General features: G+C 35.4%; 2 protein-coding genes across 3 annotated transcripts; one reads left to right on the top strand and one right to left on the bottom strand.

The window, feature by feature from the left end:
- The first annotated feature begins 3,527 nt into the window (after positions 1 to 3,527).
- Positions 3,528 to 18,883, top strand: LOC118737679 (ecdysteroid-regulated 16 kDa protein). Of its 2 annotated transcripts, none has more exons than XM_036468367.1 (3): positions 3,528 to 3,633; positions 17,746 to 17,862; positions 17,952 to 18,883. In XM_036468367.1, the coding sequence occupies exons 2-3, from the start codon at positions 17,778 to 17,780 to the stop codon at positions 18,344 to 18,346; spliced, it is 480 nt and encodes a 159-aa protein (XP_036324260.1). In that variant the 5' UTR covers positions 3,528 to 3,633; positions 17,746 to 17,777; the 3' UTR covers positions 18,347 to 18,883. The 2 variants fall into 2 exon arrangements, with proteins under 2 accessions (XP_036324260.1, XP_036324261.1); XM_036468368.1 differs by lacking the exon at positions 3,528 to 3,633 and adding an exon at positions 11,302 to 11,556.
- On the bottom strand, positions 18,702 to 21,763 carry LOC118737680 (neuropeptide CCHamide-1; the record flags this gene model as incomplete). Its single annotated transcript, XM_036468369.1, has 3 exons — positions 18,702 to 19,610; positions 21,440 to 21,573; positions 21,640 to 21,763. Coding segments are annotated over 3 exons (723 nt in total), but the record flags the coding sequence as incomplete, so codon positions are not given.
- Positions 21,764 to 22,019: the final 256 nt, after the last annotated feature.

Below are 22,019 nucleotides of genomic sequence, written 5' to 3'. Positions count from 1 at the left end.
AATCGCCTAGCTTCTGCAGAAACCCGATCGGGTTCGAGGATCTCGACAGAATTTTTCTAAGTTTGGCAGTCTCGGAAGTAGAGCTGTGCCATCGACATCAATTGCCCCCGATATTTGAATAACATCGATTAATTGCCTCGATGACTTCCATCAACGTTCGTGGCATATTAAAGTCCTTTCTCAAAAAAATTTGTAGAATTTTTTGATTTGGCTAATTATTCCTGGTCCCGAAAGCTACTTTTGGCTTCTATAAAATCTGAAAACTTTTCCTATTCCTCTTTGACTTCATGTTTCAATTATTTATTTATTTTTAAAGTTTTAAGTTAACTTACTGTTGTTTTTTTGCATATTATTGTGAATATCATGCTAAGGAATTTACATTCCATCATTTCACATTTTAAACACCCGATATTATATGAACCTCGACACTTACTTAAGCATAACATCGATGCTTCAAACATCGTTTTATGAGGTCGATGTCGCAGCCCTACTCGGAAGTATCCTTGACACCACTACAGATGTCTTCTTAGCTTCCCGCAAAGCCTTCTTGTAAGCGCCCAAAATCTGCTTATATCTTTGCCACTCAGATTCGTGACTCAGCTGTGTCATGCAGGATTTCGGCAGTGAGTCCAATTCCCGAGGCCACCAGTAGGGTTTACGCTTGCTCCTGGGTCTAGGGTCAGGACAAACTCTAGCCAAACCCTCTGAGCAAATCCGGGTAAAAAAAGTTAACCACATCCCTCGCAAGTGGGGCTGGGCTCACTAGGTGCTGGACATGGTAACTTACTTTTCAAAGTGTCTTTATAGCCTTTTTGGAACCTGCGGTGCAGTTAGAGAAAAGTGTGGAATCGTTTCAACATATCTATTGTAGAAAAAAGAGTGTTCGTTAAGAACTCTCCAGATTTTATCCATATCAAAAAGATTGTCAATACATAGTGTAAGGTCTATGATCTGCTGACGGTTTTTTCACAACAAAAGTAGATTCTGAACCCCTATTGAGTTGTTCACCCAAGGTTGTTGGATGAGCCCGACATCTACGTCGCCTTTATAAAGGCGAGCAGCCGAGGCTAATCAAGATTTGTGGACGTTGATCTGCGACACCCTCAATTGAGGTTTCTGCCGCATTCTCCACTGTTACGACCAGCGTTGCCAGGTTGAAGTTTTTAACGTCATTTGGACGCTGTTTGTATCCTGTTGACGTTTGGACGTTTTTTGTGTAAAAAATTACGTTTTTTAACTTCTCGGTAATTTTTCTCTATGCACAATATATTCAATGTATAGCGTACTATTTGCTTGTATAGTGTACTATTTGCTACGCTCTCACTTTCGACTAATTTGTTACTAAATCTTGTAAGTAGAATTGATTTTGAATTATTTTCGCACCAGGGTGGGAAATAAAGTCAATTGACCTTATTTCCGTTGATCTTATTACCTGTCACCAGCTTTTGTTTTAAAACGTTTATAAAATGTATTAACCGATATCCGGATATCAAAATTAACGAATATTAATCGGATAATTAATTGGATAAAAACAAATATAACGAATATTAATTGGATAACCGGATTGCATCTGTATAAACGAAGATCTGGATATCCGAGTACATGGATACTCCCAGCCCTAGTCCGTTCGCTTGAATTAAAGCAAACCTTTTGACCTCACTTCAGAAACATAAGTCACAACTTTTTGTATAGGGGTCATTGCAGCAAAGGCGACACCACAGATCTGAATTAAATTACATACATAGATTGTTCTACTGTTAGAAACGCAGTCGTAGTGCAGCTATCTATGATATGTATAGTATTTTCTCATCAAGTTGTTAAGGCATTTCTCGTGTATTGAAGGTGACAATGCAAATAATAATTAACGCCCCGTCACAGCAAAATTTGTTTTTTCCCTAAGATACAAATTCGTAAGCTTCTCATTGTTTAAATAACACACTTTTATTAATATATAATAAATATTCATATCGGACCAGTAGATTAAATTATGTAATAAAGTTGTATGCTTTATTAGTTCCGTAATAATCTAATGTCTGTCCTCAAGTTTTAATGTTTTGAGACTTGTCAAATTAATTGTTTAGAGAAATTGCTTATTTAGAGAAAAAACTAGTTAAAACGCCCCCCCCCCCCCCGTCACGTTGGAATGCCCCATAATTTGTTGTATAGATTTTAAAGAATACAGGGTGTACTAAAGTATTGCACATATTTTTTTTTTTGAAACATGTTAACTAAAAAAATTTAAAATTAGGAAACCGATTAGGTATTATAAAATTTGGGTACATGAAAGACGAAATATGTAGCTATCTATCAAGTTTAGCCTAAGCGGATTTTTATTTTTTTTTTATATATAGAGGGTTGATTTTACTGTTATCGGAATTCACCCTCAGACAATTAATATTGTTACGGCATCATTGCTTTTCGAAAAGGATTTGAGTTTCTCGTATTCATTTGCGATAAAAAAGTTTTTGGCAGCATTATTAGGGCTGTTCAGGATATTGTGGAAATGGTCTTGGATTTGCATTTGCAAAGTTTATGCTGGCTACTACGGCAACCTTTTGCATTTTATTGTTGTGAATTTACAAATGCACCGAAATATGTAAATGCAAGATCAAATGCCTTGTCTGTATCCTGAGCAGCCCCATACAATTACTTTTATTTTAACGTAACAATCTGTTTGTCTGTAGATATTCGTACGTCGTAAAGATACTCAGCGGTAAGTTGTAGTTTTACACTTAAATGCCTGCATTTGCTGTAAAATAAATCCAATGAATCTTATTTGTAAACATGCTTGGATGCAACTACAAACGAACATACTCATGTACATTCATATGTATTTATGTAAATACATATATTCATCTACAGTAGAATCCGGTTATAACGACTTCCAAGGGACCGTTGAAAATATGTCGTACTAACCGGACGTCGCATAAACAGGACTGCTCTTTTTAAGTATTTTTTTTTTTAATTCTGCTATAGGACATTTTTGCGCACCTAGTTACTAATCGGTAATCACTAACCAACTGCCAAAACACTTCAGCTATCGAGTGCACATAACTTAAGTATTTTTTACGAACAAAAATGCAATAGTTTATATCAAGTGAATCCAAAACTGACGTTTGTCGAAAAATAAAAATCGAATGAAAAAGCAAATGTAACGTTATCCAGACCAGACCAGAATATGCGCCTTCGATGCTCAGTTGCTGCATAACATGTTGTGCGACGCTTCTAATTTTCTGTGAATTTTTAAAACTTTTATCGTTCTAACCGGACAATTTATTCATAAATTACGTTGCTTTAAGCGGAGTCATATTAAACGCACGTACTTTCAAAGTGATTTCTATGAAAACTACAATTTGAGGTTGTGTTTACGTCGGCAAAAGCGGCCGGTCGTTACATGCGGAGGCGTTATAAACGGATTCTACTGTAGTTACATTCACATATTCACACATACATACATATGTGTATACCACTTCTGAAAAAAGCTTCAAGTCGCACTTCTTTGGAGCGAAAACCATACTTCGATCTTAGCGCTTGGACATCGCGGCTCCAGTTTCGTTCGGATGTTCAAGACGATCAGTAGAAGGCCGGAATAACACTTGAGTTACGATTGCAAAACGAAAACCATAATTTAAGGTATATTGATTCAAGGTCGAAAGGTTTAGAGCGATTTGGATAAACAGAAAAGATAAATGAACTAGTTTTGTGTAAATTGCAAAAGATCAATATGAGTTGAAGTGATTTAAAAAATTAATTTAAATAAATGTATGTATGTAAAGCACAACTTTTTTCGCATGTCTCGTGAAAAAAATACTACAAAATAAGTATCTATATTTTTGATCTCTTTATCGGACATAAGTAAAATCTTGAATTTAGCCATGTTTACTTTACAATTGTATGTACAGTATCGGTCATATCAATGGCACCCCTGTTTCAAAGTGATGTTGTTTGCCACTTAAGATTACTTACTATCTTCTCTTTTAAAACGCTTTAAAACTTTATTGAAAACTAAAAACAATCAAAAAATTTTCATCCAAATTTCAAATTTTTTTCGCAGAAATGTTAGAATATTTCTGAGAATACAGTTTTATATCCTATTCAGTTTTAGTTCTAGTTTCAAGTGGCTAAAAATTACCGTTGATTTTTTTTTTACTTGCTTCCATATTATTTCATATGGAAGAAAACCACAAAACCTTTTAAAAAAATCAACGGTAGTATTTAGCCACTTGAAACGTGCACATTATTACACTAAAATTGAATGACCTACAAAACTGCATATTCTGAGAAAAAAGTTTGAAATTTGGACATTTGTTGAATTTTTTTAATTTTCTACAAAGTTTTCATCTTAGGCTTACGTGGGTTTTGTAATAAACATAAAAGGCAAACAATATCACTTTTAAATGGTGTTGCTAATGATATGACCGGCACTGTACATACATATGTATGAATATGTACTGGCAAAAAAGGCATGCACTTTCAATAAAATATGTTAATTTGTTATCACAGTTCTGAGCTATTGCATGGCATAAAACAATTACATAGCACACAACTAAATAATCCGGCTGTTGGCTTTACCTTAACGGGAAGCGGAAAAGTTCACGTGTATTATCTAGTTCCGACCATATTAATACTTCCTATGATTTCAGACTACGTACATACACTAGGCGACAAATGAAAGTGTACACCTTGTTCTAATATTATATTCACAATTATTTTCACGAACCATTTTTTGTCTTAGTTATCCTTATTTATTTATGAAAATATATGCAGTTCAATGGCATTGATTTTTTGAAAGTTTGTTGCTAACGGTCTCCCGCATTTTATTTCATAAGAAAGTCATGCTTATTTGAAGAAAAAATACAAAAATCGCCTAGTGTGCAACACTTATTAAAAGTCATTAGATGTTTTAAAAAAGTATGCGTGTTTAATTTCTGCAATAAGTTTGACAGTCTGCCGATTTTATATAATATTAATTTTTGTTTTATACAGTGCATATATGTGTACATATGTACGTATAACCGACTTCGGGTTTTGAACGGAAGTGTGTTAAACCGACCGACCGGAAGTCCATTTTTTTAAATGGGATATATATACATGTTTTTATGTACCATAGATTCGGATTCTGCGCATACATATGTATGTAAAATTACACAACTTTTTTTAAACTTTTTTATCGGATAAGTCTTTTTAAATCTCTGAATGACCTTCGAACTTCAACTTGTCCTGAACTTCTAAAATGGACGAAAATATTTTTATTGATAAACGAAAAAATATAAACCACCAAGTCGGGTATTCTCTATTTTTAGTAGTTTTACTAACTTCGGGTTTCGACCGAAAGTGGTTTAAACAGACCGAAAGTCCATTCTACAAAAAAGTTTCGGTTAAGAGTTATGTAGTTTTTCGCGCATAGATCCCCGACTAGGGAGTTCATATTCGTGCGGCTTCCAATAACAAAAATTGTCTCCATTTTATAAGGGCTGGACAGGTGGTCTAGGACACCCTATATACTCAGCTTCAGGAATACGGTTTCAAATTCCCCTAAAAATGTATTTGGTGGACGGCAATATTTGATAATATAAATGGCCATCTCCGGCTTAGTCAAACTTTTATCAATTGATTGCTTTGGCGACGAGTTTTGTACGAATTTTTTCAGAAATGTGGGCGTGAAGCAAGAACAACATAGGCCAGTTTCGTTGAGATGAACAAAGTTCCTTCAGTACCTACAATTTTCATCTCTCCTTCATAGCTTTCCATATCCATATCTATACGTAGCACCAATACAAGGACCGATATTTATGGCCTTTGGAAATGCCCGCGGTCATTCACACTGAACTCTACAAAAATATTTTTATTAAAACGCAGACGTATGTAGTTTAGATGTTGGGAGTTGCACTGCCTGAGAAAAGATTGCCTGATTGGCGTTTGCTAACAACTTTGACTTTGAAAATTGCAAATTATTGAACAAATCTGGGAAAAATCAATTAGCTTTACTATTTACATATATAGCATTGAGAATTGAAAGCAAAAGTTTTAGTTATTATCTACATGCTTATTATTTATTTGTGTTTACGTAAACTGTACACTGAGGTAAGTAGACCAAAACTAATGTACCAATTCATATATACATAAGTATGTACATTGACAGTTCATACGTTTGCTTAGTATTTGGCCCAGCTGCTCCTTCAATTTGTGATGTGCGCCTTGAAACTGCCACACAACGGGAGAAGAAGCTTTTTCTTGACCGAAAAACTCTCGGAGGTTTGTTATTGCCTGCCGAGGAGCTGTTGCTAATAAAGAAAAAAATTGTTTGGATGTTGCTCCGACCAGTTATTAAACCTGTGTCCTGCCAGGTGGCAGTGCACACCTCTATCTACTCGACTACTAGACCTTGTCGGAATAAAAAAAAAAACTGTCTCTAAAATCTGCAAATTGAAAAAGTAGTTGGATATAAACTACTTTGAAACAAATGCTGCAGGCGAATGAACGGCTCTTCAATACTTCCTTTTTATCTCGTTTTTATTATCTTGTGATGTACCTATGGTGCACCAAAAATATGCAGCGATTTCCATTATCAGGTTACATAACTGATGACAGTACGAATGAAATTTCCAAAGATTGATTTCGCGTGTTATTCTATTCGTTATAATAGTTTTAGAATCAATGAATTTAAGACTGAAAAGATGAAAATACATTTATAGTTTAAAAAAATAAAAACTCGCTTTTATTACAATGCGAACTAAAAATACCCGCCAAAACGACGCCAAAGCGGTAATTACTTATTTCCCAAGAGGTCTCATCGAACGCAGAGATAAATAGTGCATACGAACTAAACATTTTGAAGTCTCTAAGTTATCCGTATGCGTTAATATCATGAAGCAGACATTCGCAAAAAACAAATTGAAACACAAAAACTTGATTTTGAATATTTTATTTTCGAATTTTTATTGGTAATCAAACAACCGTCAAAGTTAACTCCAGATGTTCAATGTGGACGATTGTGTTTTCCAAAAATCTCTTTTTCATTTAACAAGTTAAATGGGTCCAATTTGAACGTAATATTATTATGAGACTGGACAGGTCCATCCCAGTTTTGACGGAGCTGGTAGTATTGCTGAACGTATTAGTGTCGCGGTAATAATAAATTCAGACATCGCGACATAGAAGCAACTTTTTTTCGTGCTGTCGAAAGCGGCTTTGAAGTCGACAAATGGATGGTGAGTGTCAATTAGAGATGGACATATTTCAGCCAGTGATGTAGCCAGGATTTTGGAAAAGGGGGATGATAAAAAATGTTCAGCTCTAACTTAAGTATAAAACACACAATGGTTAGAGGTGTCGCATGTACTGTTACATTGTTTTTTCACGCTTTCCTGGTTATCAGGTTATATGGTTATGTAGTTATATTTTTATTCAGTTTACAACAACAAAGTACACTCCACAATAATAATTTTTAACCAGATAACCTGTCAACATCGTCGCATGAGCTAATCAGCTCTTTTGCCAGAGTGCCGGGCAGGGCTGCCAACTCGGTTCAAACCGTGCCATTTTTGGCCCTATTTTATTTCATATGGCACTGAATTTTTCAATTAGGCATAAAGTGCCAAAATGGCACTTTTGAAAAATAGTCGTATTTATTTCAATACATTTTTGTGAAATCCTTTGCTTGTACTTCTTTTTTTAACTAAGATTTTCTAATTTCCCTAGTGTATACAACTGGTTTATTTTACTTTGGCATTGGACTTTTGTTTTAAGAATGTGTTTCTAAGTTTAGTGTTAAATGGGAAGAATTAAAAGGAGTGGCACTTTTATTTTTCTATTTGGCACATTTTGGCAATTTTTTATCCTTTATTTCGCACTTCATAGCTAAGTATAGTTGGCAGCCCTGGTGCCAGGTCACTTGCTCAATTTGGTGAATACCCCTAATGTAAAACACATTTCTGACTAACTCATAGAAGTCTGAAATTATTTTTTTACTGCATCCTATAAAGTACATACATACACATACATATGTACACACTTACAAAAATAACATGTTACATATTCACATAAAAGCTTATATACAGAAAGGGAAGAATGAAAACGTGCCTAGAATATACACAAATAATTAACAAAATAAAGAATGACTTCAACAAGATGACTCATACTTACATGAATGCATATGTGTGTTTACAACAACGATCTTGAATGTGTGCTAAGCTTGGATTCTATAGAAAATTAATTAACAGCGGCTTTAGATCATACATTTCTTAAGTCTTGACGGAGTCGAGAGGAGTTTTTGAGTCCTGCTAAAATTTACGTTTTTTAAACAAAACACGTCTTTCATTAAAAATGCATTTTATTAATTATTATTAATTTGTTAATGTCTCTCCTTTTGGCCAAGCTGAGAGGCTGATGGCTTTTTAAGAAAAGTTTTTTCATTACCAAAGTATACTCTGAGGCAGAGATGGGCGCCAGAATAACTATTCAATTCCAATCCCGTCCATGCCGACATTCAATGTTTAAGTCGCAGATCGCCCATCCCAACGTTTCAGATTTGCACCGCGACCCATGGGACCCGATATTATTACTTAATAAAATTCACATCGCTTTCAAGCAAATTTTAAATTATATACTTGCATATAAGTATATACACATATGTAAATTTTTTGGAATATTCTAACCTTGACATACTGAAAAACAAGGCGGCGCCATGAGAAATAACGCCCCTTGGAAAAATTTTGCATACGAGTTATAAAGCCTAACGATCTTATTACAGTACAATACAAAAAGTAAAGGTGTTGTTAGCAATTTAAAATAAAATTTCATATACATTCATACATACATATACCTACATGTATACATCCATACATATGTGTGTACATATCTGTAAGATTTTCTTTTAAATCTGTTGCTTTGGCCTTGATCTTCTTTGGTGTACGTTTGAAGGGCAGAAAACTCCACTCTCCTCTACTTACTCTAACACCTACACTCGCTATTGCCTAACAGGAGACATAAAAAAATCTATGTACTCGCGAATCTAGTTGTCATAGGTATGTATATAGTTTAACTGTGTTTTTAGTTTCCTTTATCCTAGCATCAGAATTTTTTAAGAGGACTTTGAAATTTCAAGGATATGATAATTTAAAAAATTATTTTAAAAATTTCCTGCAATGTAGAATAACAATAGGGGTAACAAATGAATGAGAACATTTCGTAGAACTGGAAACATAAATTTAGGTGCACAAAGACGAATATGTATTGAAAACGTCCTTTTAAAATTTCATCCTTAAGTATCCTTGAAAATTTGCAATATTAATTTATGAGAAAGTTATACTTTAAGTCCACAATATACATATACATATGCACGTCTACTCTCTCGAATTTCGTTTTTCTAGCTCGGTTAGTTTAGGATAAAAAAAATCAATTCAAAATGGAATTCTGGAATATCCTTAAAAATTTCCAATATTTGATAAAAAAAATTATACGTTGGGTACCAATATATACACTACCACAACACCGTTAACAACAATTTTATTTATTCTATTTTAGAGATAGGACTTGATCCAAGACAAAAAAACTTGAGTGAAAACCAAAACGAATTCGCTTCTTAAGAAGTACATAGATTGTGGGATACACGATCAAAAGCTTTTGAAATGTCAGTGTAGATGACATCAACTTGGCTAGTCGGTTTGGAAGGTACCAAACGTTTTTCCGTCCCCTGTTGACTACAAAATCTAGGTAGTTTAGAATCTAGACATAAAACAAATTTTTATACCCGAGCGCACTTGTGCACAAGGGTATATTAATTTTGTTCACATAACGGTTGTTTGTAACAGCCAAAACGAATCGAGATAGATATAGACAAATGTATACATAAATGATCAGGATGAAAAAAGAAATCGATTAAGCCATGTCTGTCTGTCCGTCCGTCTGTCCGTCTGTCCGTCTGTCCGTCTGTCCGTCTGTCCGTCTGTCCGTGTACACGATAACTCGAGCAAAAATTGAGATATCTTAACGAAATTTGGTATGTAGGTTTCCCTTAATCCAAGGTAGGTTGGTATTGAAAATGGGCGAAATCGGACTTTAACCACGCCCACTTCCCATATAACGGTAATTTCCAGAAATACGAAAACTGCGATATTTTAGTAACTACTAAAGATAATTCACTCAAAATTGATATTTATAATAATTTTTTGACGAAAAATAAGAATATTATAAATTTTTGGAAAATGGGCGTAGCCACGCCCACTTATGGATATATGTGTATATCTTGGTAACCGCTGCACCAATTTCTTCCAAACTTGGCACAGTTGTTGGCCTTCACACAACATACTAAATGGCCGAAAATTTTTAAAATCGCTCAATAACCACGCCTACTTCCCATATAACGGTAATTTTCAGAAATACGAAAACTGCGATATTTTAGTAACTACTGGAGATTATTCGCTCAAAATTGATATTTACAATAATTTTTCGACGAAAAATAAGAATATTATAAATTTTTGGAAAATGGGCGTAGCCACGCCCACTTATGGTTACATGTGTATATCTTGGTAACCGCTGCACCAATTTCTTCCAAACTTGGCACAGTTGTTGGCCCTGGTACAGCATAAAAAATCGCCGAAACTTTTTAAAATCGGACAATAACCACGCCCACATCCCATATAACGGTAATTTAGAGAAATACAAAATCTTCGATAAATCAGTAAATATTGAAGCTAATTTATTCAAAATTGATACTTGCAACAATTCTTTACCAAGAAATACGTTTATGGTAAAATTTTGGAAAATGGGCATGGCACCGCCCACTTATGATCACATATATGTATATCGGTAACCGTTCTACCAATTTATACCAAACTCGGTGTGGTTATTGTGCTTGCCACATATAAGCAAAACGTTGAAAATTATTGAAATCGGACTAAAATAACGGCCGCTTCTCATATAACGGTAAATTTCAGAAATGCTTGAAACTTCAATATTTCGAAATTGAAGGACGCTAATTTACTCAAAATTGATACACCCCGGCTTACCATCTAGCGGAAGGTTTCGGAAAGGTGAAAAAACATATTTAATACTTGCGCCGGGTATTTAATGTTCGGCTCCGCCCGAACTTAGACTTTCTTACTTGTTTATTGTATTTTTTGTTTCCTACGTAGATCATATTTCCACTACTTATATTGCGTCTATCGTTTCCATTGTTTTGCTTTTCTTTGTTTACAGGTGGTGCCAACCAGAGCCTCTCTGAGCACTAAACCAACAACTTCAACTGTTCATAGTTCGATCACAGTTTGCATGTACATAAATCTATATGTATGTAACTATGTGCTTATTCGTGCTCACATTATCATCTATAAATAATTAACTCATCGAAACTCGCATTTCAGTTGATTCCATTCAACAGCCTAAACCTGTTGATGGCTGTGAGCGCGCGCGCGTGTGCATCAAGTAATTCGTTCCCCTGTACACATACATATATAACGACATAAATACCAAGAAAATAGTAATATATAAAAATAAACGTTGAAAAGTGTATTTAGTGTGTTTTGTATTAAAACAAATTTTTATAAATATATACAGGTAAACAGAAAGAAAGCAGTTGCAATGAATAAATTAATAATCTTTTATTTGATTAAAATGTTTTAATTGGAATCGGGTGTAATTTAGTTGATTGATAACATCAAAATATCACAAGTTGGCATAATAATGACAAGCTTGCATTTAATGACTTTTAATTGAAATGTTAAACAAACTACATATGTACATTGTACCCTGTCGCGATGTATGTGCCAAAAAGAGTTCAATTTGTTCCAAGCGATTTTTAACACTCACTAACAGAGTATTTCAGGGAAGAAATTTTTCGGCACCCTGCAATAACGGCTAAATCAGTTTTTATTGATATCCGATTTCTATAAATGATACACTGCCGTTTAGATATTAAAAAGCCGACATGATTCCCCCATAAAATATTATCCTATCATTTCAAATTAAAAATTTATATATTTTTTGTAAAAACGACACCCAGTAATCAATAGTAAGACGCTTTAAAATTTACTCCTATTCAAGCCTAAACTTCTCAATCGACAAACGTTCATTTATCATAAATAGTAATATAATAATCAAACGAAACTTGTGAAGAGATGCTACTAAGTATAAGATATAAATAAAGAAAATGAGGTCCATAACGCTACCAGATAAAGTACAACCCTATTAGGCAGCTAATCGGTGAGCGCCGGGAGCAATGTTGAAGAACATCGCAGTCCTCTTCGCAAACTGTAGAACCTTGTCAGGCAGAAAGCCTGCACCCAGGGGACTGATTCGCAGTGTGCAGGACACTCACATAGAATATGCCCCACTGTCTCCCCTTTCATTTGCATCTCCTATAGATCTTAACATTGGTCAGCGCCAGATGAAAGTAGTATAATCCTAGACACCTTGCAACCTTGCGTTTTAGTACGCGCCTTTTTCGCATGCCGGATCATTGGCAGGCCTAGCTCCCGTATAATTACTTGGAGGCAAATCGACACTTCCTCTAACAGCATAATTTCCGACAGGGCGCCTTCTTTGGCAAACCTGTCGTCCTCAACGTTTCCCGCGATGACGGTGTGCCCCGTAATCCAGTACAGATGCACGTCAGTACCAGTATGTAACAATCCAGCCTAACTGTCAATGTAGGGATTTACCTGTTTGTTTATTTACTAGGTTGCTTTTCAGTAGATCCGCCGCTCTTCTTATGGCCAATACTTTCGTCTGAAAAATGCTGCAGTAGTTCGGCTGCTTATAGGATTTGTTGAGACCGTCTGTGTAGACATTCAACGAGCCAGCACTCTTCATACCCTCATGTGTTTGATCCATGATCCTATTTAAAACGTTCCTTTGTATATATATACATACCCAGAGCCGCCAAGAGAAAACCCGGACCTGGTAGTAAATATATGTGAGCTCGCATCCCCACACAATTTTTTTAAATTGTTTAAGGAATATCCAACGATCTTATGAAGCAACTATTCACAGAGGGCTTTGCAAAACAGTTGTACATACAGTTTTTGCTGCAGCTACACATATGGCCGGAGCACAAAAAACCTTTGTACTGCCAATTATTTCGATCCCATTCTCGGTTCTATGAATGTATTTTTGAAAACTCGTTTCCCGATGCTTAAAAACCAAACAAAATTTATCAATTACGATAAAACCCCAAAAATGTTCTTAAAACTCAATAAAACCAAAATATTTTAGACTAAATTAAAACCAATAATTTTATTGGAAAGCTTATTAGAAATTTTTAGGTGATAAGGAATTTTTACCCCCATGCAAATATGAGGTCGCTGTGGCTGAGTGGTTAGAGGTGAGTACTACCACTCCGTAAGACCTGCGTTCGAGCCGATGCTCGAGCAACATTTAAATTAGAAAACATTTCTTTTTATAACAGCAGTCACCCCTCGGCAGACAGTGGCGAACCTCCGTGTGAATTTCTGTCTTGAAAAGGCCTCTCATAAAATCCATTAGCCGTTCGGAGGCGGCGTAAAACTGTAGGTCCCTCCATTTTGTGTAAGAACATCAGTACGCACGCCATAAATTGGAGAAGAACGTCGGCCAAACACTTAAGACATGGGTTAGCGCCAAAATATTATTATATTATTCATAAAATATCTGAAAAATTCTGGGCCCGGAGGAAACGCACCTATCGCCATTTTCCAAGTAAATAGTGTTGTTTCGAAAGAAAGAGCAAGTTCTTTTAGAGAATTTCTTCTAAGTAGGTACTTATTTTGTATAATTTATGTTTTCTTAAGGAACTCTTAGATGAGTCCAGTCGACCACATATTGAGGTCGAAACATCGACTTTAAAAATTAATGAACTAAAACCTGTGTTTTATGTATTCTCTGGGCCTGGAGCTGATCAAATAAAAATTACATCAGTTTACAATTTAAATGCCGATAAACAAAAACAAAATTTTTTTTTTAAATTGTACAAAGTGGGATTTACACGGATTTTGTTAAAGAAACTATATTTTTGTTTCAAAAAAAGTAACCAAAATGAATTAACAACAAAAAATAGTATCTTAAAACTCGTCAAAATGTGTTGCGACTAAAACTTCTCTCTCTACAACTCTATGTATGTACGTATGTATGTATATTGGCACCAATACTTACCCTGCAGAACAAAATGTATCAATTGATAAAAAATAACCCACTTGTAGTTAGCTTTTTTGAGAGATTTCTATATAACCTGTAGTTAGCTACAATATTTAAATATCCCGCACTCTGCCAATACTTTTTCGAATTGAGGACAAATAAAAGGGAGATTGAAATTTCAAATTATCATTATGAAGTCATGTTTGACCGAGTTAGGATATGGGACCACCTACAGCAGAATATGCAAAATAAAAATATATAAAAAAAAATATTAATTAAAATTATTGATATTTTGTCCAAAAGTAATTAGTTACGTCAAATGCAGAGGTAACCACCTTTGACTACATCTAATGCAGCTAGCTTTCGTGAAAGAAAATATACAGATATTAAGTGACTTTTAGCTCCTTCCCAATCGACTTAAAGTTAGCTTATAGTTAGATCCATTTCCTGCAGGGTAGCGTCAGTTATTACACGTTTGCATATTTTATTTTAGCAATAAAGTTCAAACACATTAGTAGTCAAAATCACTAACTACAAAAGAAAAGCCTTTTACGATGCCAAAAAAAAACTCAATAACTGCAGTAATAATCTTTACCTGCAAATATTTTTGTTAAAATTTGTAGATAATTATATATTCAGTTTCATGAAAGCTACCTGCGACAATTTATGGCCCTTTTATCTTCTTTTTTTAAAAGGTCGATAATAGTAAGCTTAAAGGAAAAACAGGGTTTTTCCAAAAAAACTGTACCTAAAAATTTTACCTGTCACCCACGATTTAATATTTAGCTTATTATACTCGTCGTACATATAAGATAGTTTCAATGGTTACCGAGTCTTGTTACAAAAATCATTACATGGACGCAACTAAAATGCTACATTTAATAACAAGGTTGCGAGTACTTTTCTCTGGTATAGCAATTAAGACATAAAAGACCAGTTAAAATGCCAAAGTACAGGAATACAGATATTAGTCATGACAAAACTGTTTTTTTTTTTTACAAAATTGCACTTCATTTCCTATCCAGTACGACAAAGCGCAACCAATTACCTTAGAACATGTAATTTATTTCTGTTTATGTAGAAACTAACTTCAAATTACTATATATGTAATCACCTAGCAGCCTCCTTGAGATAAACCAAATGCTTACACTTTTGATAACTTTGTAAATACATAATTCAATATTTGTTGAAAGATCATCTAATTTTGGGCAATTAACTATTGCAGCATTTAATGCTAAGTAATTTTAAATTGGTTGAAAAGACAAAAGAAACACACTGACTTTGAAGTGCTTTAAGCCAAATGCATTTTAAATTGTTGAAATCAAATCCAGCGTCGGATAATTGACAGCTTCCTAGGACATCGCCATATTCAAGTAAACAGTTCGTTCCAAGGATGAAAATCAGATCTTCAATTACGCATCGTTAGTCGTCAGTTGCGCATCGATATTTAAACTAGTTTCTTTCCGTACTGGGTACAGAGCGCCGTATGCAAATATGAACATACATATGTATACGTGCTCGTACGTATTTGGGTGTCCAGTATGTCATAAAAAGTTAAATAAATATAATAATGTGCATGTACTATATGCATATGCACAAACCTAACTTCAAGTTAATTCATTAATTGTCGTATGTAATACCCTGCAATAATCTCTCTAATTTACATACAATACTCGTACATATGTATTTACATATTTATACAGTTCCAATAAAATTATTAATTCTAATTACACTTTGTATTCACTTAACAAAAATTCATACCAGCTCAAAGTCTAGAATTTTTCCAAGTTTTGGAGTGACAAAACCCAAAAAATTAATCCTATAAGCAGAATATTATGTTGAAATAACTATTGACTTCATCGGGAGTGAGTTATTTCACAAAGGTTCTTAATTTGTTGATGATAATCGAGGAGTGCAGTTTTAATCAGGGACGTGAACCGGATGAAAAATTTGGTCGGTTCGGTTCAGCTGTTCGAACCGTTGTTGCACTTTTGGATTGTTTCGTCAAAACGGTTTTTTCGGTCTTTGAACCGGGGTTTGGGTTCGGTTTAACGGTTCGAAAAACAAAAAAAAAAAATAAGGCGCAAATTTAGGTGTCAAGTGTCAAGTGCAACAACGCGCAAGGTTAAGGGTTAAGTGAGATGGGCTGCCTTTACATTTGATATTGTCACATGGTTTTCGGTTCGGATCAAACATTTGTGGACAATTTCGGTTCGGTTAATGGTTCAGAAAAAAACGGTTTTCCGGTTCAAAAACGGTTCGGTTCAAAACCGGTTCACGTCCCTGGTTTTAATACAAACCCATCAGCGATAGTTTTATCATACCGAAGTAACCCACAGGCCTTAACCCTAATCGTCTCTGTAAGAAAATTTGAATCGATCGTCCATTGGAGACTCAAACGCGATAGGTTGGCAGTCATCAGCGTTGTGTCAGCTGTTTTAGAAGTATTTTTTTGGCATATATGTACATTTACAAAATGTTTTTATAGTAGAATCGTGATAACTAACGCTTATAGAGCTAAATCATAGTAAATCTTTGATTTGTATTTTTCAATATCTTATTAAAAAAGAAAAATTTTAAGGAACAATTCTTTATTTTTTTTCATGTAAGTTACCATCTCACCGAAAATCACCCGCACAAACCTCTATCCTTCGTACCACCGCGATGGACCCGTCGTCATATGACCCATATCGATGATTATGCAGGTCGAGACCCTTCATAAAACGGAATGCTTCGGGCAAGCTCGGGAGCTATTACGCCTAAGCTACTGCAGTTGAAAGCCTGCCAGGCAAAGCGAATAAGTCTGGTGGTAAGCTCTTGCCAACAAGTGCTACTTTGTACTGAGTAGGCAAATCACAAGTCAAGTCCTCTCCCGACGTATCAGGCCGAATCTGAACAGAAACTCCCTGGAAGTTGTCGCTCTTTTCCCTTTCCTCCTATCATGAATAAAAATTCTCTGAAGATATTTCATATTAAATGGCGGAGTTGAGCTGTCAAAAAAGTGTCAAACAACTTTTTCAAAGTTCGAATTTTCTCCTCCCAAATTTTCGGAGAAAATGCTACTCCCTGGGAGTTAATTATTAGAGGATTTCTTTCTCGGGAGAAACAAATTCCCGGAAAACAAACTCCCTGGGAGTAAGCAAAATTTGGCTGTATATGGCTCTTGGAGTATTCCGCAAGAAGATTAATGGGCTTTTACGCATTGGCGTTGGCAGTTACTGCAGACAGACCAGGCGGAGAAGGACTTGATTTCACTTGGCATTTCCAATTGGCATAAAAGAGAAACGGCTAGCGTGCTGTTTTGTACTCGGCCAAAACCGCTAAGGCGGTTACAGCGCCAATAAAGAAGCAGAACGAATAAATGTATCCTTTATTGAGCTCTATTATAGCACATCTACCAAAGTATTGTATTAAGATATATGTAGTCTTAACTAAAATTTCAACTTCAAGTAGACATCAAGGGACAAATTTAACAGGATATGCATATAGAATTTCGCAGAAAAAAATCCTTTTTTTTTTACTGGGACCCCCTAATGGAATTTAATTTATACATACATACATATGTACTAGTATATTTAGATATTTATGACTAAATATTAGGTACTTACTTACCTTCAATTTCTGTTCTCATTTCAGTGTGTAAAAGCAGTTGAGGAATTCTAAACAAAATGAAGTTCTCGATGAGCATATCTACCATTTTCATTGCCATATTGGCGCTGACAAATGCCACCGAAGTTGGCAAGTGTCCAAAATGTAAGCCAAATAATTAAAAACACCCACATGTATGCTCATGTATGGTAAAAAAATTTTATGGAATCATATTTCTTTTCTCCGCTTTACAGCTACAGCACGCGCCTTGACTCCGGACGAAGTGAGTATCTCCAATTGTCCTAAAAATAAATGCACACTCAAGCGCAACACAGAACCCAACATTGAGATGAAAATTAAACCCGAACGCGATTTCGCCGAGCTCAATTCCGATATACAGGGCATTATTTTAGATGTGCCACTGCCATTCCCCGGTTACTATGGCACCAGCGCCTGTCCGTACATTTACGATGCTGAGGGCAAAGAGAAGGTGGGCTGTCCATTGAAAGCCGGTCAGACGTATACCTACAAGAATAGCTTCAAGATTCTGCCAATCTACCCAACTGTGAACTTGGTGATTCACTGGGCTTTGGGTGATAAACAAGGTGATGCTGTTTGCTTCCAAATACCAGCTAAGATAAAGGCATAATTGTGAATGCTGAAAATATGCAGATTCGATTTGCTGGCAATTAAAACATTTTTTTTGTGATAAATTTTTTACTTGCTTACATAAGTAACTGTATTGTGGAAATTAAATGTATGTATTTGGATTTGTTGGTAAATCAAATAAAATACAGTACGTACATATTTTCTGCAACCAAGATGTGGCAATTCAAAAATTTAAGTTCTAGCTTATATTTACATGTGTATGTGTATGTACATAGGCATGTATGTATGTCTGTCTTCATACAGCCAATACAAATTGAAGTATGTATAAATAATATTGATGCATCCAGCCCCGCTGCATCAATATTACAAAGTAGCTTCGTATTAAGTTTACTTTTAAATTAGAGGCGATTGTAACCTGAACGAGTTGTTTGTATAAGTGTACACGTAGCCTGTGTATAAACGAAAATACGGCAAAATACATTTAGAGGAATTTTGGAAAAAAAAATTTACAATGCTTCTTATACATAGATAGTATTAGCTTAATCAACGCGTAAAATACACAAAAATATTTTTCTTACAATAAAATGTTTACATTTAGAGCCTTTGAAAGTAAGTATGTGTGTGGTTCCAATATTTTAGTATTTAATATTGTTTAACATTTTGTGCACTTGAAGCCAACATATTTGGCATGCGAATGTGTGTAAGTTTGTATTTACATGCGCTTATTTTGACGAATATCTCATCTTTTAATTAACTTTGCTGTAGTAGTCATCCACGACTCTGTGTGTGTCCGTTAAGTCATCAACCATTTACTCGATCAATCTTTGCAGTTTCGAGTTCTATTGAAAGTCATAATAAACTCCGATGTCATCCAATCTTCTTCCGCCTGCCAGCGGTCCAAATTGTTGAATAAACTCACTCTCGGCATTTCGATCTGGTAACTCGAGTGATACGGCATCAGTCAACGCCAACGGTGAATTGCCGAAAGTATGCCGCAATCCAAATATGGGCAACTTTCTCCAACGTTCAACATATTTGGGATACTTGCGTTGCTGTTGTGTCTGTCGCGGCGGTTGTAGGTGCCGTTGGAGTTCTTCACGCGAGTCAGCAGCAATGCTTTCACGTTTGCTGTTGTCGATCGGTGAGAAATTGCTGTCACCCGAACTTGGGTGCGCCGTAAATTTCAGCCGCCGTAATCTCATGCGTGCTTTGCTAGAATCATTCGAGCCGGCCGAGAAATCTTCGGCACTCAAAGCGTTGTGCGATGAACTCTCTGCCGAAGTGGGTACCTCATCGATATCGAACTATGTAAAGAAACAGAAAAATAGGCAACAATTATCAATGGAAAGAAATTTATTATTGCCTTGGTGACGAATCGGCAACATCATTTCGTTCATGCACTTTAGCAATATGTTTTCAAAAATCCCCAAAAAGATGGTTTCGCTTGATTTTATTTAAGCCAAAGTTAGGATAGAAAAAAATCAAATAAGTCGTTCATTCAATATTTAAACTACATAACAAGACCTAAAGTTTCCACTGTGCAAGTAGTTATAAATTTGTGATCGATTTTAAGCGATCGATTAAATCAAAAATCAAAACTTATCGAGACACATTCTATGGGTCTAGGAAGAGTAATTTTGTACTTTTTAGTCCATTTATATAAACGAGCTATGTATATTAAAAGGTTTTTTATTTGATTTTTTCCTACTTTTTAGTGTGGTCTGTACAAAATTTTACAGTATTTACTACGTTTATGTGTTTCTTTATTTCACTAAATTGGAACTTAATGAGGAGAGCGACAAAGCAGTGGTAAAGAAGGGTTGCCTAGCAGCCAATGTTTAACTGCCTCCGGGTGGCTGACCGGTTTAGAGGCGCTATTCTACGCCCATGACACCGAGGGTGAGGAAGTCAAGGAGGTATACGTGGATGTCACGATGGTGGGGGTTAAGCGCACAGATTCGCATGAAGCTAACCCAGATAAACCTTCACCATTCTACAAATCTTGTAGTCCGCCTGTCTTCCGGTGGGCCTGACGTTGCCCTCATCGAAGAGCCATGGACACGGCGTGTTTTAAGCTAATTTCCGCATAAAATGCAGGTAAGACACGCGCCTGTATTTTAGCAAAGAACAATATTAACATTGTTTTGTTCTTTTACCTTAGCAACAGTGATGGTAGCGGCATTAAGCTGGACAAAACTATCTTCTGGTTAGCCTCTGACTACATGGCCCATCAAAAGGACTCAGCGTCGATACTTTCGTTATTATTTTCTTCTCATTCGAAATATTGCCGAAAGTGTCGTTCCCATTCTGTTCTTCTTGAGAACGTTATCGAGAGCTTTGCTCGCATTTTGTTCTTTACGGAAACGTTCCCGAAACTTTTGTCCTCATTTTGTTTGCGTGGTAACGTTCTTGACATTACGTTTTGGGCTCGTGCAGAACTAAACCAAAACTAGAACGCGTTACCGGTCCCTGGATATACATACATGCACAGTCAGCGTCAAAAATATAATTACCCTGACAAGAATCAATTTTTCTAATGTCATACAGAGCAAGAAAATGCAAGAAATACCAAAAAAAAATGTATCAAAATTAAACAAAAAATTCGAGTATGCAGTTGTGTAGCTAATTAATTTTCAGTTGAATCAAATGTAAGTTTCAAATCACTAAAAATTACCGTTGATTTTTGGGATTTTTTTTTTTTGTCGAGGGTGTTGCGCATTTTCTTCCATATAACGCATGAACAAAATCTATTTTTATATGGAAGATCGTGCTACACCCGCGAAAATTTTATGGGCTACAAAACTGCATAGTCGAAATTTTTCTAAGAAATCGAGTTGAAAATTTTAAAGTTTTGATTAAAATTTTTTGGTATTGCTTGCATATTCCCGACTTCTGTATACAATTAAAAATATATATTCTTCTGGTTTTCGCTGTTGAATAATTTATGTATATATATTTTTTTAAATAAGAAAAAATTTGTGTGGAAATATAAATAAATAAAATCGTGAAAACGTCGGGGAGTTCATGTTTTTGACGCTGGCTGTATGTAGTATTTAAACTATTACAAAAGGATTTATGGAATACATATGTATGTACATATGTAAGTGTTTAAGTAAGTATGCTTGGTACTCACCTTGTTTGAAAAAATTTCATTTACGTTATCTTCACCCAACAGATTTAGCTGGTTGCCGTGTAGATTTCTTGGCTCAGAATCCCGTTGGCCTTTATGGCGTGTAATCTCTTGGCCAGCTGAACGTTTTCCATGCGCTGTTAACGGTAAAATGTATTAGGTGCCAAATTAAAGAATGTAAAACAAATGTTTTTCATACTCACCACCCCAGCATGAATGTCCATACTCCAAACAAGAACCTGTAGGGAGCAAAAAAAAAGAAACACGTAAAGTAAAAGTGTTTAGTAGCAGTTTACAATCTGTCCAAGTCCCCGCTTCCGCCTCCACTTATTTAAACGTCAAATTCAATTAGGAGTTACTTCCCCACAGTGGCTATTTTAAAAGTACAACAACTAAGCACATCATAGAACATATCCGAACTCATAAATAACAATTTGCCGCAAACTTGTTGCTGCACTTTTCCCACAACCTCCACGCAATTCTTTTCTGCTTTCATTGACTGCATTCAACTTAAAACCGGGTATTTATAGCAATATTTTATGTGCGCCCGCTGTCGTTGAGTTATTTTGATTGAAAAACAAAT

This window comes from Rhagoletis pomonella, unplaced genomic scaffold (genome assembly GCF_013731165.1).
Source record: "Rhagoletis pomonella isolate Grant_MI unplaced genomic scaffold, Rhpom_1.0 Rhpom_scaffold_00004, whole genome shotgun sequence".
Taxonomy (NCBI): domain Eukaryota; kingdom Metazoa; phylum Arthropoda; class Insecta; order Diptera; family Tephritidae; genus Rhagoletis; species Rhagoletis pomonella.
The sequence above is the reverse complement of the archived record's forward strand: the minus strand, read 5'-3'. Positions and strand labels throughout refer to the sequence as shown.